This window comes from Epinephelus fuscoguttatus, linkage group LG1 (assembly GCF_011397635.1).
Source record: "Epinephelus fuscoguttatus linkage group LG1, E.fuscoguttatus.final_Chr_v1".
Taxonomy (NCBI): domain Eukaryota; kingdom Metazoa; phylum Chordata; class Actinopteri; order Perciformes; family Serranidae; genus Epinephelus; species Epinephelus fuscoguttatus.
The window spans coordinates 26,511,171-26,532,028 of NC_064752.1; the positions used below are offsets into that span (position 1 = coordinate 26,511,171).

The 20,858-nt window shown below is 40.9% G+C and overlaps 2 protein-coding genes and 1 long non-coding RNA gene across 4 annotated transcripts in view; 1 reads left to right on the top strand and 2 right to left on the bottom strand.

Annotated features, from left to right (window-relative positions):
- LOC125896931 (olfactory receptor class A-like protein 4) overlaps window positions 1-386 on the bottom strand; it is a 3,348-nt gene extending 2,962 nt beyond the window's left edge. Inside the window, exon 1 of the mRNA XM_049590311.1 lies at window positions 150-386. Coding sequence (XP_049446268.1) covers window positions 150-380 — 231 coding nt within the window. The 5' untranslated portion in view covers window positions 381-386. The remainder of the gene's footprint in view (window positions 1-149) is intronic.
- The window catches only part of LOC125897679 (uncharacterized), a 20,562-nt gene extending 15,632 nt beyond the window's left edge, over window positions 1-4,930 (top strand). The window contains exons 2-3 of the long non-coding RNA XR_007450540.1: window positions 577-689; window positions 4,811-4,930. This is a non-coding gene — a long non-coding RNA (uncharacterized LOC125897679). The remainder of the gene's footprint in view (window positions 1-576; window positions 690-4,810) is intronic.
- LOC125891263 (von Willebrand factor A domain-containing protein 1-like) lies at window positions 1,531-18,566 on the bottom strand. Of its 2 annotated transcripts, none has more exons than XM_049581602.1 (6): window positions 18,070-18,566; window positions 7,763-8,302; window positions 7,316-7,594; window positions 4,756-5,031; window positions 4,232-4,516; window positions 1,531-4,111 (listed from the first exon to the last, which is right to left on the bottom strand). In XM_049581602.1, exons 1-6 carry the CDS (start codon window positions 18,149-18,151, stop codon window positions 4,092-4,094), a joined length of 1,482 nt encoding a protein of 493 aa, XP_049437559.1. In that variant the 5' UTR covers window positions 18,152-18,566; the 3' UTR covers window positions 1,531-4,091. The 2 variants fall into 2 exon arrangements, with proteins under 2 accessions (XP_049437559.1, XP_049436747.1); XM_049580790.1 differs by having other exon boundaries at window positions 4,232-4,519; window positions 18,070-18,565.
- Window positions 18,567-20,858: the final 2,292 nt, after the last annotated feature.

Below are 20,858 nucleotides of genomic sequence, written 5' to 3' on the forward strand. Positions count from 1 at the left end.
TAACGTCTCAGCTATTTTAGGTTTGTGGAAGGAAAAAAACACAAACTTTCCAGACAAATCCTCCTCTTCAAAATCAATACACCCTTTGATCTAACTAGACAGTGACTCACTGGCAATCTTTAAAACAACTGATCCAAAAGACCACATACCTCGAGTCCCATGTCTGAGATGACAAGCAGTGTATTCCTCATTACAGACACCAGTAGGTTGGACAGTGCCATGTTAATGATAATGATGTCTGAGTTCCGTCCCCCACCACGGTCCATTATTACACTTTTACCAATCACAGCAACAACGGTGGCATTACCCAGGATGCCCAGCATCACCAGGAGGATGTAAAAGGCAGTTTGTGCAGGGGACACAGAGACACGAAGTCCCATCCCCACCAGCTCTGTGTCTTCACCCTCCATGGGGCCGTTCATTTCAGCCATCGTCTCGACAACTCTGACTATGAAATTTTAACAGCTGATGAAAAGTCGTAAAGCATGTTCCATCTTCAGCTTACATCCTCCAGCATGCTGCCTACATGTTACACACCAGTACATTCACTCCACCTGTGCTTCTTGATCTTTGCAGGTGCAGTCAGCTAACTAAAGACACTCCCTCATGGGGCCAATGAAAGACAACGGTCCCGTGTGTGTCATCACGACCAAAATCTGACAGCAGAGGTCTCTTTGTGGTACGGCCTGGTAAGACAATCCCTGTTAGGCTGCCAGAAAGCCAAAAAGCAACACAACGTTTTATGCCTTGGGGAGCTGGAGGAGCATGTTAATGAAACACAGGAGATTAATCAGTTTCCCTGAATGAAATGTGCTTTCCTCTGCAACTTGGTTGGTTTCACGGTCATCCTCTGGGAAGTGTGAGCCTTTTTGTATGTGTGCATGCATGTTCTTGCTTGTGGGTGGGTTTTCAGCAAAAGAACAAAACATAAAGGGTTTAAACTAAAATAAAGAATCAGGTGTGGAGATCAGTGACATCAGTGATTAAAACAATGCATGGATGTGTGGTGTGTGTGCTGTTAAGGTTTTGCAAGGTGCAACAATGCAGACAAATTTATTTCCCAACAAGTAACATGTCTTTGGCAGAAATGTACAACACTAACATTTTCCTCTGGCAACTGAATTGCTTTGTTAGGTTTAGGTTAGGTGTGTTTTGCCTGAACTTTTATTGTTACTGCTGCAAAAATAGTAAACACACCAATGTCTTTACTATAATATTTGTACCAATAACACAAATTACACCAGTGAGTACTTTGTCATTGAAAGACCCTCTAAAACAGTGTTTCAGTCTTATCCATTACATCCTATCTGGGCAGATTGGATATGTTGCGTGAACAGGGTTGTGTTTGTTCAAGTGAAGTGATAAAAAAAAATGTTATTAACCTCTATTCATGCTAAAAGAGAATGTCACATGAGAAGATGTAATGAAATTCACCATTTACTCAGTTGGCACTTTCTGATTGCAGCCAACAGTCACTAGATGGCCCCATAAACAACCAGTTAGAGAGGACAAAACATTTGTAACACAGATTTTTTTTTATTCCCTTCCAATTTAGAAAAACAAAATCAAATGCTTGTGGACACTGTGCAAATACTTTAAATAGGAATCATCCTTTTCTTGTCTTTTAATTTGCCTAGAGAAACATTTTACCAGACAAACCCAGCCACAAATTCAACAGAATATTTAGTTAAACACAAAACAAATAGTAACAATATATATAAATATATTTATTCACAGTACATATTCTCTATCAGCACTTAATACTTATGGGCACTGTACAGAAAATACAGAAACAGGATGCAGATACAATTTGGAATTCAGTCTTATCTACTGAGCCAGTAACATATAATACAACAATTATCTTCAGGCACCACACCACTCTTTGTTGTCTCACTGCCAGTAATGCAGAAACACACCTGACTGATTTTATACCGCCTGTGTGGCACACGACACAACTGCTAAATGTACATCAGTGAAACCAAGAGACACAGTCATAAAGGTGTCTGTTCAGACATTAAAAAAAGCTTTTTCTGAGTTATTCATGCTTGAGTTTTTCCATATAATGAACAAAATGACAGAAAACAAGCAGAAATTTGGTCATATACTAAAAAAAATTCCAAAATATTTGCCAGCATGTATCACTTCAATGATTTGTTGCCTGCAGCCCCTACATGGATTTGATAACGCTGTGTGTAGCAACAACTTTTATATCAAATCATTTAGACAAAAATGAACACTGCTTTTATAAGTTTCAAAGGATGAATTAGCATCAATTTGAGAAAAAGACTAACACGCAAGGTCGCAGTCCTCTAACATGGCATTGAAAGCTTCTTCAGCTTCAGGCTCACATTTTAGACGAGTTCATTTATTTATTCATGTGAAAACTAGTATTACAAAAAAAATAATTGCACCTGTAAAAGAAGACATCATTAAATTGAAAACATTGTGTCGTATTAAGGTTTAAAGGGATTAAGGAGACCTGTAGCTCTGTTGTTCCAGACCTCCGAATTGATGCTCACATCACATTGTCTCTTTTTCACCAATTTAAACAAAGTGAAAACTAAATGCAATTATGTGGTTCAGCGTCTCAGGTCACAGTTTATCAGGGCACTTGTATTTTTAATTGCACAGCTTTTGCTCTACAACACACAGCATTTTGTGGTTTATGGTACCTCAAACATTTGTACTGATAACATGTAATTTCCTCAAGCTTATCTTGTGTCAGGCATTGTAATCAAATCTCCATTCAGACTATAGTCATTTCTCAGATGAGCCAAGCCTTGACCCAGATATAAACCATTTACTGCTATAGAAGGTCCAGTGTGTAGGATGTAGGAGGGTATTATGGCAGAACAGGTATGTAATATTCATAATAATGTTTTCATTTGTGTATAATTCCCTGAACTAAGAATCACTGTGTTTAAGTTACCTTAGAATGAGCTGTTTGCATCTACATATGGAGCGGCCCCTCTCCCCTTGAGTCCACCATGTTATTTCTACAGTAGCCCAGAATGGACAAACCAAACACTGGGGCTGTTATTTAAAACGATTAAATAGTATGTGAGATTTTTTAAGTATGCCTGAAACCTTAGCATAAATATCCCAAAATGCAATGTGGTAGAGGACAACATTTAAAACAGACAGCAATTTGGTTTATATACATTCATTCATTCATTTCCCGTAACTGCTTATCCTTTTGGGGGTTGCGTGGGGGCTTGAGCCTCTCCCAGCTGACATATGGCAAGAGGCGGAATACACCCTGGACAGTCACCAGAGCAATGCTGGGCAGCAGAACACTGGCACATTTCTGAGGTGGCAAATTGAATCACTCGCACTACGGTCCCCCCACCTCATGAGCCCCAGTGCAACCACACTGCCTACACTGTCTATATTTATGTCCCTGGTTGAACGATAGTACACATCGGATCGGGTGTGTAGTGCATATTATGTGTGAACCTCATCACTGGATGCCACTAAATCCTACACACTAGATCTTTAAAACTTGTGATGTCAGCAATTCTGATCTGACATCAGGACCGCTGGAAAGGAAAATACAGAGCCGGGCAACACTTTACATTTACCACATGTTAAGAACTTTCAACGAGAAAAGAGCATTTTTATGTAGTTTCAAGTAAATACAGCTGTAAATATGTAACAGTACAGTTTAACCGGAGGCTGACATTACAGACTGTTAATCATAATAATAAATAATAATTGGCAATGTCAGAAATTCCTCGCACAAACTGTGAATGCTGCCTACCAGCATTCTCTGTAACTGTTTATGTTCCTGACTGATATGTGAGAACAAATGTGTGGTGCTGCGGTGCGCAGCCTTCCTGCAAAGTTGATGATAAAAATTAATAATTATGCCAGATTTTTCTCAGCCATTGTGTGGACAGAGGGCTGGAGTTATGCGATAAAGCCTTTTTAGTCAATGTAATTCATTTCAAGATGAACAATTTAACATAGAATAATAATATTCATAATAATATTCAGTCCTGCACAAGTTATCAAGTGCATCCAGCACTCAAAATGCTCCATTTCACCCACTGCTTTTGCTCCAGCTGCCTGATTGCTGCAGACTCTGGTTGTTAACCCCGCTGCCTGGTATCTATCAGAGAGACGAGACGAATGGGAAATTACACTTCCTTTAATGAACCAAAACCGCAATGTATGAACATAATTGCAGGAATTAAGAAAAAAGCAGATAATAATAGTCAGCTCAGCCAACCTGTGTGTCTCTCTGCAGTGCAGCAGAGCCCGTCTCCTCGGCCGGAGCTGTAGACCGGGGACACACACACTCGACTGCTTGGTGCGAGGTGTGTGAGACGCGTTGAAAGAGAGCTAGGAGGCAGGTAGACGGAGGAGATGGAGGGCTTCGAGGAGGATCTGTGAGAGTTTTCTTTCTCCCAGCTCAGCCAGTAGCCTTTCAAACCTTCCTGATGGGCCTTCCACGTTACCTGCACCTCCTGACGCTCCACTGGGGTCAGCTTAAGGTCAGTCAAGGCTGGCAGAGCTGCTGCAAGAGAAAAAAAACATAGTGGAAAGCAAGGGAGAGGTTTTAACAGCCTGATCAAATGAAGCCGATGCAGTATCTAAAAGTAGCCATGATGCATGAATGGACTCTAAAGGTCAGCCTTCAATAAAGAGAAACAAACAGAACAAATGCTTTTAACTGAAAAAAAAAACAAATTACCTGGAGGGGAGAACAACTGAAAGACACAAAAACATACAAACCTCAAGCTGAAAACGTACCCTCTAGAGTGCATGCTCTCACAGACATGGCTCTTTCTTTTCCGTCCACATACAGAGCGCTGACTGTGACCAGGTACTGAGTGCCCGGCTCCAGGCCTGTCAGTAAGGTAGAGTTCTGCTGGCTGGGTAAGGTCACGGTGCGGACGTGTCCACTTGGAAAAGCTCCATACTCCACCGTGTATCTCTGGACTCGAGCCAGCTGCAGGGGACCCCAGCCCACACGGATCTGACGAGGGCCAGAGTCTGACACAGAAACCACTGCAGGGCTTAAAACATCTGAGACCAACAGAGGCAGAGGGGGGACAAGAGACACAGGTGAGATGGTGACTGGCTGCAGCAAATTAAGGTCTGTTATAATGGATTTAGCTCCAAATCTAGTATGCACCTGTTGAGTCGAATGAAATAATATCATACTTAATGGGAAACTTTGGTATTTTCTCACCTGAACTCTATTTTCCCACTTTTATGTGTCTAAGTGACTAATGGAGACAACAATTTTTAAAATTAGTCCAGTTCTGAGAGAGACCACTCTAGCTGCAGCGGTGAAAAAGCTACTAGTAATCCCTAGTGGCAGCAGAGAGCCATCAATTTCCGTCGTTTTTTCACTGACAGCCTCAGATCGTTGTTGCAATTGTCTGACAACATTATAGAAATCTGAGAAATGTTCAGCCATGGCATTGAAAACAATAATCTACACTTTCTATACTCCAACACAACAAACTCTTCCTGGCACTCCTCACTCCAACTCTCACTAACAATTCCACCGTTGTTTTTCCCGCAGCAAGTCGCCTCTTGCAAGATTTCAAAACGAGACTTCTCCTTGTGTGAGATTTGGTCACAGTAACAAAAAGACCAGTAAAAGGTATGAAAAAATGTTTTACCTCTCTGTAGGATCTTTTCAGTCATGTTGTCAGAGACTCCTAATCACAGTAGCATTGTTTCCACCAAACACTTTCAGTAGGGTACCTTTGGAACCAAGAGTAACCCTTCATGGTATCTAGACCCTAGCGTTTCCATCACAAACAGTACTCTTATATGTGGGCGGGGTTGTTGTCACTGACTGCTCCGTCCAGCACTCACTGTATTTCCTCCTTCATCAGTCTGCACCTAGTTTATCGTCCACAGAACGAGGCTGCTGAAAAATAAAACAGGCTGTAGTGATAGTCTCTCTCAATGGGATATGTAAAAATAGCGGGTTTGTACATTTAGTCCTTCTCAGGCAAACTCAGGGGTTTAGTGTTGCCAGTGCCCACAGGAACAATGCTCAGAGTGAGAAGGTGCAGTTCTCATAACCCAGTCGTAATTAATTTATATATAAATATAAAAGCTTGAAGATCCACTCATTACTAAAAGCGTATGTCATATAAAAACTAATGGAGAGGTTGAAATTGTCAAAATGAAATTTAAGGTGTGCTGATAGATTAACATTGTCAGCTCATGCATTTAGTAACATTACAAGTTAATGTTCTACCTTAAAAGTTGCCGGAAGTCGGCCCAGTGAATTAAGTTATTTTTTACTTCCGACAACAGCTGCTGCGAGTGGCAGCAAAACATCCTTTTATAGTCAGCATTTTATAGTTACAGTTTACTAATAAAACTCTCCACAGTATGAGCAGTGGGTACATGAGCCTCAAAACCAGCCACAGCTCAGCCCTGAGCAGAGTGACCATCCGCTATTGACCAATCAACAGACTGCAGTGTTCACAGCTCCACCTTTTAGTACCAGATCTGTGTGCTAGGTACCCCAACAGAGGGGGGACCAAAAATGAGGACGGTACGGAACGGTTCTATTGGTACCATTCACAACTTTTCACAGTGTAAACAGAAAAAAAGCGTACCGAACTGAACCGTACCGTACTGCTCGATGGAAACAGGGTCAATCTGAACCTGTCAGAAAAACAAACACTTTTAGTGGATGTAAATGGATGGTGCACAATTGCCCGTAGTGATTACATTAATACTAGTATTAGCTTTTTTGATGGTGCTCAATTGCCAGTAGGGATTACATTTTAGCTTTTTTCACCGCTGCAGCTTTAAGTGGTCTCTCTCAATACTGGACCAGCTTCAAAAGCTGTTTTTTTTACCATTAGTCACTTAGACACAAAAACATGGGGAAAAAAGGGTCCAGGTTGAAAAAAACTGAAGATTCCCTTTGATACAAACTCTAAATGTCAGACAGGAAACAGAAAAAAATGCAGTAAAAGGCTCTCTAATGGCATGTTTGTTGTCTAGAAACAAACCATCAACCTTCTTTGGCATGTAGTCAGCCTGCTGTATGACTGGAACTCCAGTTTTGTTACATATTTCTATCGTAAAAATGGAAATTCAAACATCTACAATTCACTGACAATTGAGAAAACTCTATCCACTGAGGAAGATAGTGAGAAACGATTGAATACTAACAGTAAAACTAACAGAATGGATTTTTATCTCACTTATTTCTGTCTAGTTTTTCCAGTCTTCTATTTTTTGCCATGAGTAAAGCATGTGTTTTTTTAGTGCTTTACAGGATTATCAAGACACATGTTTATAAAAGGGAAATCTCTCTAAATCCTCTCACCAGGAAGTGTGGTGAAGTTAACAGAGAGTGTGTTGAACAGCCTCTGGTTGGACTCTGGGTGCAGGGTTGCTGTGTAGGTGGTATCAGGCTGCAGGTTGGTCAGCTCCACCCAGCTGGAGTCGCCTGGGAGAACCCGTCTAGTTTTAGTGTCTGTTTCCTGCATAGAGTTGTAAGAGAGCTCATAGTAACCGCTGTCTTTGGTCAGAACAGGACGCCACTGCAGCACAGCACTGTGGGAAGTCAAGTGAACAACGCGCAGCCGTTCTGCATGAATTATTTCTGTAGATAACATGACAGGAAAAGGGGGGGGGGGGGGGGGGCATGGTGAGATAAAATGTAGAAACTGAATCATTTTACAGTTAAATATCACTTCTCTGTCTGTCTAATATCTGCCATGGATCCACTGCTTCTACTGTGCTGAACCTCACATGTCAAACACAGACATACTGATAATGGCCTCCTTCAGGTCCTCTGTGATGATGTCAATGCTCTCTATGTCCACAAAGTAGAGGTGAGACTCCATTGGAGGTGTCACTGAACGCAGTAACAGCTGGTAGTTGGCATGTACTGTAGAAACAGCTAACACATAGACTCCCCGCGCCTTCAGCTCAGACATCAGCTCTTCCACGTCTCCAGGCTGCACACCATCAGTCAGCCACAGCAGTATCTTTGGCACATCCTCGTCTGTCTCTGTCAAAAGCCGCAGGGCCACTCTTAGCGCCTCCTCAGTGTTGGTGTCTCCCTGCAGCTGCCTTACACTCCGCAGAGCTTTCTGCAGACTGTCTTGATTGTTGTGGACGTCGAGGTCGAACTCCAAGTTCGGCTTTGTGCCCACCTGCAGCAGCCCGATTCTTACGTGCCCACGGCCCAGTGAGAAGGGGCGAAACAGCTCGGTGGTGAAGTGCAGAAGGCGCACAAACTCGTAGTTTGCTACACTTCCTGAAGAATCCAGCAGAATGAGTAAATCCCCTTCACAGCAGTTCAACACTGTGCACAACAAGAAGAAAAACAGAATGGTCATTTCAACATGTGGGTCATTGTTGTTTTGAATGACAGCTTTACTAGTTTTTAACATTTATGCCACCATACAGCATTCAAACCTGCACTGACTAATTTATTTATTTATTCGTGGCCTTTTGGGAGCTGTCAACATGAAATATAATTATGTTAACATGCTGATCTTGTTAGCAAACCGTTGCATTACACACCCGGGAGATACAGAGCAATGTAAGCATTCATTTGGAGCAAGTGGCAATGTCTGGGGCTGAAAAAAGAAGCCATCACAGAAGTGCAAAACACGCAGTTCCCTGAGTGGCCACTTGAGTCTGGCTCCAGAAGTGAGCCAACCCCCATAAATACTCATGTTAAAATGCCAAAAATTACAGCAGAAATAAACACATTTACAGCCTGGTGCTAATGGTCACTTTTGGCTCCATAAATCCAAGATGGTGACAAGACTCAAGGCTTCAAAACAGGAGTTCAGAAACCAGTATGTGATGTCATGGTAGCTAAATCCATTATTTTTATACAGTCTATGATTTGCAGTCACATTTCTGGCCAACAGGCAAATACAAGTCCAATATTTACTCTCATTTTAGCTCTTTGGCTGTTAAATGCTTCTTTATGTACCCCAGTCACCAATTTTCTCTGCTGTTTGTTGCTGGGTAGTATACAGTGTGTTTTTAGGGCTTTTGGCACAGCTGCCTACTGGGCCTGAAAATGGAGCTGATGAGAGCTGTGAGAGTCAATCAGAACAGTAAAGTAGCGGGCCGGGAAACCAAAACAAAGAGCTGAAAGATGCTAACACTGCAGAGTCAGGCGATAATTCTCTGTGAGTTTGTCAACAAGTAACCAATTTTTTTCATACACTTTTGTGTATGTGAAAAGTTAATTTCATCCATAAAAATATTAATAATAGCAGCTTTAAAGGTTCAGCGTGTAGGGTTTAGGGAGATACATTGGCAGGGATACTGAATATAATGATAGGTACGTTTTCATTGATTTATAGCCTTAAAATAAGAATCATTGTGTTACCTACCTCGTTACCTTAGAATGAGCCCTTTATATCCACACAGGGAGCAGGTCCTCATTCAAGGAGTCTGCCATGTTTTAACACTATATTTCTACAGTAGCCAAGAATGGACAAATCAAACACTGGCTCCAGACAGGGCCATTCACATTTCCTCTGCGAGGCTCTGAAGAGCATCGGACAAACACTGTGCTGCAACGTAAAACTGCTTTATTCAGTGTTTTTACTGGTTTTAATCATCTGGTACATGCTTGGCACATAGGAGAAGTTTCAGGTGGTTGCAATCTGCAGTCCTCACCACTAGGTGCTACTAAATCCTACACACTTCACCTTTAAAGTAAAGCATCACCCCCTTTTTAGACACAGGATCAAAGTCAATGAGCAAGATTTTAATTAATGGTTAACATAGAATTTTCATAAAACATTGGGATTTATGAGGTGCCTACCCTAAAGGACATCAGAAACTTTTGGCAATGATGAATCATCCCTTCATGACGATATTAATATCTCAGCCATGAAAGAGACGGGACACTGATTTAAGGCACCATGGGTGAGATTGATCTTATTAATGTCACAGATGCCACTGCTGTCCTTAGGGAAGCATTATTATAAAGAATGAAAGGCAATAACAGGTAAATGAGGCGTCTTGTTTCATGCACAGTGCTGAAACCCTGGGAACAATCTGCTCAGTGTTATCAAAACATGTCAGAAAAATATTGCACTGAGAATATTTAGATGGAGCTATACAGCAGAGGATTTATGATAGCAAAGACTAAAGAGAATGGGTGAGTTGATTTGTCTTATGAAACCAGAGTGAGATTTACATTGCCAGTAAATAAGTGACAGAAAAAAGGCAGCACAGAGAGAAAATGAGAAAGAGCATCCCACATATTGGGGGCTCTCCACTTGAATGAACACACACTGGTTTTCCCATCTTCACCTTTCATCATTTCTCAGAAGCAATTGTGCTTCATTTTGACGTCAAGAAGTCGTCTTAGTGGAATAATTTTCCACTAAGAACCATTTCTACCCTCAAGCATCATCCTGAACAATCACGTATGTGTCCAGTATGTTGGTGACTCACTCTGGAAACCACTGAGTGTGATATTCTCCCTCACTGCAGGTGACTTTTGGTACATTTGCTACCAGCAGGTCATGAAATTAGAGATGCACTGATTGTGAAATTCTGGATAATAATGATATTTATAATAACAATTTGTCCGAGAACCAATACCAATGTTTTTTTGTTATTTCCGTTCATTTTGGTTTGGTTGTTTCCCCAGTTTTGTGCCATGGGGAAAAAAAAAACTAACTGTTTTAAAGTCATTCAGTCCCTTATTACAAAACCTTTGTATAAGCACAAATTCAATCATGGAAATTTATGCGACAACCTTTAATATAACCTTCTTTCACAAGAAAAACTTTTACGATATATTCCCTCTCTTAGAACTATTTTATGTTGTTCAAACGAACTCAGTTTTACAAGGTACATCTGAACGCATCATGATAAACTTACAATTTACCTTCACCAAATACTTATTTTAACTGAACAGAGCTTGGATATACCACAAGGTATCTTAATCATAGGTTTGTAACAATAACTAGATACTGGATCCCAAGATGGCGCCTATTCATACTCACCTGACACATACAACAAAAAAATTCTAGCTTCCAAGTTTACTTCCGTGGTATGCGACCCACTGAATATGAGTAGTAGTGCTTCTCCCACTGGCCTCACCTGCAAGTTCCCACTAGGCTCATAGACTTCACATTGTGATGACTTCTCAGGTTTTCAAATGGCTTTTCTCGAAAGGTAAGGTTTTACAAATATAAAACCACCATGGCTCAAAAATTCATGATAGTAAGAGTCATACTTAAACCTTGGCTGCAGTTCGAGGGTCTGTCAACAGTTTTACAGGTGTGTCTTTTATAATGGTGGTCTATGAGGAAAATGGGGATTTTTTTCACTGCAATACCACGAGTGGCCACTGGGAAAAATTGGCTGCAAGGCTGAGCAGCATTCCTGGGGGCCTGAACTCAATGCAACCTCGGTTAGCTATTGTTCCGGCTACCAATATTCGCAACTAACAGCTAATGTTAACTAGCTCTCTCCTGCCAATTTCAACCCAGATTTGTTGTTCACAATGCAGCATTACCAGGGAAACAATGGAGTGCATCCTCTGACACATCGATAGTAAGTTTACTGTGTCCTTTTGTCCTGATGGCATTTCAGGAAATAGCTTTATTTATCCCACATAAGTTGTCTATTGTGCCTGGGACGACAGGACGTCGAGCCCTGCTTTTTAGCCTAAAAAAATTGATGTGTTACAATAGAAAAACTTCGACCACAGATATTGGTGAATGTCTTCCTATTTGCTGATAGGCAGCTGGCAGTCAATAAGGTGAACACTGGCGGATACCGATGTTAGACCGATAAATAGGAGCATCCCTCCATAAAATAGGCTGTTAGTCTTACACCATCACCCATTATAAACAACAAATATGTCAGGATCAGATTAAGTGTGTGTGCTTTATGAGAATTAATCCAATGCAAATAGAGCCATTCTTAATTGTCCCTAACATAATGTACACATCTGCTTTATTGCTTCACTTCTTCCATATTGTTCACACTTCTCTGTCTTTTCCATTTGCAGCTCCTCCGCAGAACACACCCATTATTTTATTGCAGCCGTGGTCCATAATCATTAAACTTTTATAGGGAGGCAGAAAATAAAGCAGCGGGAAAATAAGCAGGCAGGAGGAAATGAAGGAGAACAGCACAATCAAGGGAAGAGGTGTCAGCCAGCGTCTTAATGAAACACAGATAACTTACGAAGAGTACAAGGGGAGAGATGCTGCAGGGAAAAGAGGTGAAACCTCTGTGGACAGTTATATATACACACAGTGGCAAAGAGGAGACGTTGAGAGGAGAAGATCAGACAGAGAAGACAGAAATGAGACAGAAAGATGAGGGGAGATGGTTGGATTAGAGCTGTTGATGGAGATGCAGAGGAATTCCTCTGTCTTTGCATTCCTCAGAGGAGAAACACATGTGAATATGTATTTGTGTCTGAAAGAGAGACTTGAGCATGTCATCTGTCATTTAATTGGTTTCAAGCTTTGCCAGGCCATATGCCACACTGCAGCACTGCACAGATGAACGAAAAATATGTTAATGCTTCCTGTGAAGAGTACTGAGTGCAATATCAACATGCGCCGACATCAAACAGACAGATGGTACACTATCCAGTCTGTGGTGGATCAAAATCAACGCAGGCTACTTCTAAACTCTTGATGATCTAAAACAGTTTAAACATAAACTGTGTGTCGCTCTGCTGCCCTTTAAACTTTTACAGATTTAATCCAGAAAAGTGAAACCGCAAATTAATTAAAAATTCCTCTCATTCCATGTGAGCTTTTTCGGGGGGGGGGGGGGGGGGGTGTGTGGGGGGGGTCTCTGACTTAAGCTAATACAGTAAGTCACAATATTTACTTTTAATTAGCTGTGGCCACCTGTAAGTACCTCAGCTTCCTCTATGTCAGAGTCAACATTAGGAACAAAGATCCTGCTGTCCTTAGAAAACACAGTAATGTTCTGTCTGCTCCTCGAGAAGAATAAAACATAAGCAATAAACAGTTTACCTGCATTACTGACATAATTTGGAACATTAAGTTCAGCACAAATCTACCTTTAGAGCTCTAACAACTGCTGATATAATTATTTGCTTTTTTTCCTGAGAGTTAGATAAATTGATTGATACGACTCTGTCTGCGTCTAAAATCAGGTACCATCGTTAGTACACACACACGACAGGGTCATGTTCTCTTAAATCAAACACAGCACTCCTCTTCTGCTGTTGATTTGCAACCAGTCGGAGCATTATCGCACATTTGACTAATGATGTCACTCGCCAAAATATAAGCTACCTATATCTGCTTGTCTGCTCACGTCTTCTTCTGCATTTATTTATTTATTTCAAAATTACCATGTTTTCTCGGCGCGTTATGAATATCTGATGTATTAAGTTAATAACAGCTGTCGCATTTTGCGAATATGCACAGCTTGTCAAATATCCAACCACAAATCTAACATCAATATCTTCTACAGTGAATACAACAATTTAACATGCGTAAACACCTAACGTAACCATGTTACGCACCTGGACCATGTAGTTTATGCCACAACATATCATGCCTGATGATAAATGTGCTGCTGTTAGCTAGCGCGCAAGCTAACGTTACTATTCACATTATGATTTGTGGTACTTAATTATTACAGAATTACCCAATATACAACCTGTTGGCTTCTATTTGACAACTGTATGGTAGTATTGAAAAATACATGCGTATATTTGCAAAATGCTTCGGTGCTCACCACAGTAGTCGGCCAACATTTCAAAAGTGTGAACATATTGCTACATGGGCAATATGGCGACCACTGAGGGTGGGAAGTGTCCAGCGTTCCACACTCATCTCTTGACTCTTATGAGTCCCTTTCTTAGAACTATTTTATGTTGCTGTGAAAACATCAACAAGTTCCCCCTTCAAACGAACTACCTTATAAGATACACCTGAACTCATCATGATAAACTTACAATTTACCTTCACCAAATACTCATTTTTACTGAAAAGACCTAGAACGTACCATAAGATAACTAAATCATAGATTTATAACAATAACTAGATACCGGATCCCAAGATTGTTGTAACATATCAAATAAAAGCTAGTATACATCTCACACTGTATGTAATTACCCATGTAACCCTTTTCCAGCAGGAAAGATGTCCACTCTTGTTAGCAAAAAGAATGTAAATACACCTATTTGACAATTCTTTGGTTTTAAACCAAACAAAAAACAGGAGAGCCACAGAACATGAATAAAGTCTTCTGTAAGCTGTGTTCAAACAAGTCAGGACTAAAGATAGAAACATTACACATCTCCACACCCACCTTAAAACTCACCATCTAACAAAACACACGTCTGCCACCAACTCCGCCCACAAAGGGCAACTGGACCACAACTCTCAGCAGATGAGCAGTCAGCCCTCAATCAGTAGGGCAACAAAATATAGCAGTCAAAGTTTGTGAGACTGTATGACGGCAGTAAAACGTGTAATAAAAATAACCACAAAAGCTGATTGATCAGATTTTCCGATCTCAGCTTTCCCTCATGTAAAATAGCACTTACTGCCTCTCTACGTCTCTCTGTGGCCCCTTAGAGGTGTTGCAACATTAATATATTTATACTTGTGTGCATCTCTCTTTTCAGCCTTGTTTTGGATGATAATTTTGTATATTGTTTTTCTTAAAGCAATATTGTTTGGAGGGGAATTTCAATATCACCCAACCCTAGTCCAACAATAACAAAACCTACAAACACCTCAAAAGTTCACTAATCAACACATTATATCTTGTTTGTTTAATCCAAACAAAGTTTAATCCCTACCAAAAGGATATGTCAACCTCTGCAGATTTTGACAGATTTTAACTCAGCACATGCAGCTGTGGATGTTAAAGGGCGGACCAGTGCTGGTGGATGCACTGTTCACTTGCATATGTTTCTATAATCTGGTTTAGGTCCAATTTGGCTGCAGTATGTAGTAATGGTGTCATAATTTGGACATTGTGACATTTTCCATAGCTTGTGTCAGTAAACACACCCTGATAATTTGTTCCATAGGAAGTCACAAAAACAACCTCAGTCCAGTTCAGCCAGCTGGCCTCTCTTCCAGTTTAAACCTATGAAAAAACACATCTGACGTCACCTGCAGTGGAGGAAAAAGTAAAGGATCTACTTCTTCCCAGCACAGAGCTGTTATCAGCAAATTGTACTTAAAGTTAGCAGTAAAAATACTTATTATGCAGACAAATGCTTGATGTGAGTGTTATACATATTATTAGATTAATATTATTGATGCATTAATGTGCAAGTAGCATTTTAAAGGATAACTGCAGCTGCATTATGAGCCGCAGTGGAAATACATCATCACTGTATGTCCATTAAAAGTGGTTATTTTTGCTACAGAGCGGCTCAGATTGTTATTTTAAATGTCTGAATTGTCTCTTTACCTTTCACTTGATCAGGTCTGTTTGTTATTGCCTCATTAAGCAGAAGTATTTTTTGGAGATCACAAGATGTTACGAGATGTCACTTGTGCAGGTAAACAACAGTTGAAACCGTGTGTGAGTTCTGGTGAGAGTATAGTAATCAGAGTAGTTTACAGTAAATGTAGTTTAGTGTTATTTTCCTAAAGAAAACTGCTATTTAAAGGGTGATGATACCTGCTGCAGACCAGTGGAGGTAGGCTAATGCTATTAGCTAGAGTCATCATGTTGATATTGCATAACCTTGCAATTGAAAACATGCAGAATAAAACAATCAATTAATAAATGATTAGCAGGTGCAAAATATCAACAAATTCAGTACTCATGACAAATCTATATAGACTGATTACCTATTTTCATCAGCTTACATTCACAAAAATAAAAAAGTGATATCAACATGCTAATGCTACCTCTGCCACAGTGTGTGTGCGTAGTGGAAAAATATATTTATGTTTCGCTATTTTACAACCTACATATAAAATATTTTTATTACATTTTATTCCTACATTTGCCCTTCCTATACATCAAGGAGATGGGCTCCCTACTGGCTATAAATGACAATGGTAATGTTAGTTATGTCTCTCCCTCTCTTTATGTATGATTTTGTCATAGGGAATACTGTAAATTTATTATGCTGATCTGTTCTGTACGACATCTATTGCACGTCTGTCCGTCCTGGAGGAGGGATCCCTCCTCAGTTGCTCTTCCTGAGGTTTCTGACATTTTGGGTTTTTCCTTATCCGCTGTGAGGGTCCAAGGACAGAAGGGTGTCGTATGCTGTAAAGTCCTCTGAGGCAAATTGTGATTTGTGATATTGGGCTTTATAAATAAAATTGTATTGAATTGAGTTAAGGGCAGCATGGTGGTGCAGCGGCTAGCACTGTCTCCTCACAGCAAGAGGGTTCCTGGTTCAGTTCCAGGAGGGAGCCCTTCTGTGCGGAGTTTGCATGTCCTCCCTGTGTCAGCGTGGGTTTTCTCCAGGTACTCCAACTTCCTCCCACAGTCCGAAGACATGCAGGTTGGGGATAGGTTATTGGCCACAGGTGTGAATGTGACTGTGAATGGTTGTCTGTCTCTATGTGTCAGTCCTGTGATAGTCTGGTGACCTGTCCAGGGTGTAGCTGGGATAGGCTCCAGCCCCCCTGTGACCCTCAAGAGGACAAGCAGTTACGAAAATGGATGGATGGATGAGTTGACTTATTGTACGAGCCTCTACACATTGTCTTTTCTAATAAGATAATCATTTGCTACAAAATTTGCAGTGTTAACAGCACCAAAGAAGACAGTGTAATATCAAGAAGCATCAGCAAGATGTAATGTAAAATAAAAAGGAAAATAAAAACCTCTGCTGCCTTTTTTCTCTCTCTCTCTCCTCATCCACTTTCTCCGTCACAAATGACGGCGGCGATAGAATTCAAAGGCCCGAGAGGCATTTAAAATCAGGTAGATAATCATCTATAATATTGAAAATCTTTTAACAACACTAAAATACATTTTCTATATGCTAATTCAGTTATTATTCTCTCTCCAAATCTCACACACACATTTGGTGATAGCTTGTGATATTTACAAAGGACACCTCTGCTTAACAGGGCAATAACAAACAGACTAAATCAACAATCTGAGCTGCTCTGTGGCAAAAATAACCCCTTTTAATGGACATACAGTGATGATGTTTGGTTGCCCCGTGTGCTTCCACTGCAGCTCGTTCAGCGGCTGCCAGCTCCCTCAATTTTGGACCAATATCAAAAGTTGTTCACATCAGTCTCTTTGATCAATTTGCACAGGGAAATAGAGCCCAGGTTGAAAAATGCTGAAGTTATCCTTTAATGTTGGGTAGTATAATAACACTGCATCATGTTTTACATAGCGATCATGCATTTTGTTTTTACAGCTGTCAGATAGCAAAAGGCACAATATTATAAAATGTAGTGGAGAGGAAGGATGTAGTATTAAACTAAGATGCTTGAGTGAGGTACATCTAAAGCTGAAGTAGTACTTGAGTGAAAGTGCTGTGAATGTGTGATCCAGTAAAGAGAACTAAAAGTATGTGAGATTTTATATTGAAGCCAGTAACAGTGATTATTTACAGACCACTGTATTGATTAGATCATACACTGTCAACACATACAAAGACACACCCATCACATGTCCTGAATAATGAAACACTATTATGCAATGTCTGTACCACCCAACTAAAGTTCTGTGGGAAAACACTGTCCATGTGTCAACTTGTTTCAACCAGACTGCCTGAAATGATCCTGGCCTGCTGATACATATTAAATGTCAATGAATGTTAACCAGCATTTATTTATGCCACCCTGTGTGCTCTGACTCACTAAACATCACATAAAAATGTTTATGTATTTTACACAAACGATGTCATAAGTTTTAGAGTGTTTTTGCACAACTTGCGAGTTTCAACATAAAGGTAAAAACTTTCAGCCCAGACTCCATTTTAAAAAACATCTAATTTTCCATTATCTTACCCCGGAGAAGAAGCAGATCACAACTTATTATTTTCATTTGCATATTTTGTTCTGTTTACTGTCAATGTTTCATTCGGCCATGTGCCTGCTCTGTTTCATGTTTGTATTGTAGCTTATTTTATCAACTCACCTGTGGCAGGTAGAGCAATCTGCGTGTTGCTCCGCTGCAACATCGCCCAGAGGAGAACACAGCGCAGTAAAAAGCCCTTCATAATTTCTGAGCGATATGAATGTGATCAGAAACAACACAGGCAGGTGAAATTACCACCGGGTCTTCTTTCATCGGTGCCCATTGCGCAGATGTCACAGTTGGTCCAGTCTGTGTTATTGTGCACTCACGTCGCCTCTTTCGCAGAGTTTCGCTACTCCTCCAAACTTTTTTCGGCCAACACCTGCGTCATGCGCACTGCAGTATTCACGCGGTGCAGTGATTCCCTTTAATGTCAGATTACTTGTCTCCAAGTCACTCTCTCGTCCAGATTACTCCTCCTCTTGCTGCTGAGCCAGGACATAAAATCATTGTCACTTTTTGCTGGAGTTTGGTCTTTGATGGGGCATTAAAGCACAGATGCTTCTTGATGGTCGCTGTTTTCATCCTGCATTGTAATTTCCTCAGTCAGTCCAGGGGCCATCGCACTTAATCACACAAACACACAGGCACCTGGCCAAATACACACCCATGCAATACACTGCCTGTCCCAGAGGACCCAAGAAAATCTCATCATGAGCACGCCAGAATTTAATGCTGTAGCTGCAAGGGAAAAGAATGATCTCATCTGTTTCCCCTGTACATCTTGTACTGGAGTAATAACAGTGAAACTGATCTGGTCTTCATTTTCTCTGGGGACGCCCAGGAAGCCCCTCAAGCTGAACGCAAAACTGAACCCCGCTTTCAGAAACAGTAACGGGGCACCCATTTGGATCAAGCAGCAGCAAGGAAGCCAATTCAGCCGGTCCATTAGACAGGATTACGGCAAATACCACAGCTGCCACTTATCAGAAAGATAACTTGGATGGAGTGCAGGCTACTGGCATGCATTCATCGCACTCAACTTCAGTCAGACCCATGTCCCTGTATGTGTGTGTTTGTGTGTGGGTGTGTGCCAGCAGATAAAGATAAAAGGCTAAATAAATGAAGGGCACTGACTGAATGTGCCCTCTTGAGATGAGAGTGCCCTGTGTGTGCCAAGACACAGCGTCTGTTTCTTCACTGTAAATACTGCGCATAATCAGAATTTGCTTGAACATGACAGCGTTTTTATTTTTTATTCCACTTGTCTCAGTGTGCAGGGTGCAGGATGAGATGGAGGTGGGATGGTGAGGTAGAGACAGATAGTAGAGAGAGAACATTTTATAGAGGGCATACTTTGATTCTGCCTTTTGATACATGATTAAAAAATCCTTGCTTACATACCAGGCTGGTATCTCTAGACAGCAGAAGTTCAGTCTATTCACGTAGACAGTCTGCATGTTTGGGGTCTGCCTCGAGGCCTCCTACCAGTTGGACGTGCCCAGAACACCTCTAACAGGAGATGCTTAACAGTCTCTCCAGGAGGAGACATCCTGATCAGATGCTTGAACCACCTCAACTGACCCTGTTTGACACGAAGGAGCAGCGGCTCTACACCGAGCTCCCTCCGGAGCACTCGCAGCACTCTCATGTCTGTATGCTAAAAATGAAGCTACTGTCAGCAGGTGGTTAGCTTAGCTTAGCACAAAGACTGGAAACACAAGGAAGCAGCTGGCCTGGCACATACCTCCACTGTAAAAACACTTTTTTTTGTACGAATTACACCAGCTAGTGAGCTTTAGAGAAACTGGAAGGTGGATTTTGTTACCTCTGTAAAGAACCAGGCCCTCTTTTTTCCCCTGTTTCCAGTCTTAGCACTGAGTTAAACTAACCAGCAGCTGGCTCCAACTTCACATTTACTGGAGAGCAACCCAATCGGCCAACACGTCTCACTCCAACCCCGTCACATACTGATGTTTGGTCATGGACTTTCCACATCCAGATACGACGTAAAAGGTACCCTGGGTGCATTGGTTGTTGACGTTCTGGGAGGCCTCATCAAGTTCTGCCTGTTATATCCATTGTCTTCTTTCAAATTACACGTCTGTTTTCACAGGAAATTTAATGTTTACATACAGTCTCTTTCAAAATAAATGCACTATGTCAGTACAACACTGTGAATGGACTTTTTTTTTTCCTTCAACAACTAACACACATAATTGGGTTTAGGCAACAAAAAGGCGTGGTTACATATAGGGAAAAAAACAGGGTTTGGCTTTAGAATCTTACGGGACGCAAATACCGCTCTCTTAGGTGAAAGTCTGTGTTTGTTGGACCCATCCACCACCCCTCCTGCCCACCCCAATCGGACTTATGTTGCCTTAACTTTTGTCTTTGTACGGCTGTGTTCTCCCCTGATGCCACTGGGTGCTATTAAGCTATAATGGCAACCAGACGCGTATCAAGCTGATGTTAAAGGAGGCCTTTTTTGTTGGTTTCTGATGCCGCAAGTCCCTGCCTTAGCGCCAGATTTTGACGACTACGGAATGAGACTGGGCTCAGTTGCCAGAATAAGTGTTAGCACTGAATTTTTTTGCAAACCACAGATGTGTTACATTTGTATGTTATTATATAACAGATACAATTTTATATTTCTTTATGTTTCAACAATGCTGAGGTTACCAACAACACACTACAACCTTATAACTTAACAATTAGATATTGAAAATCACAAATTAAACAAATAAAAATAAAAAAATAACCTGAAACTTTATAAATGTAGATCCTTTACAAATACTTCCATAACACTCCCAACAACAAAATGGGAAAATGACCTGTCTCTCTCTCCCAACACTGATTTCTGGATGCAAATTAATTAAAATATTTTCTTTATGACCACTAGCACAAAT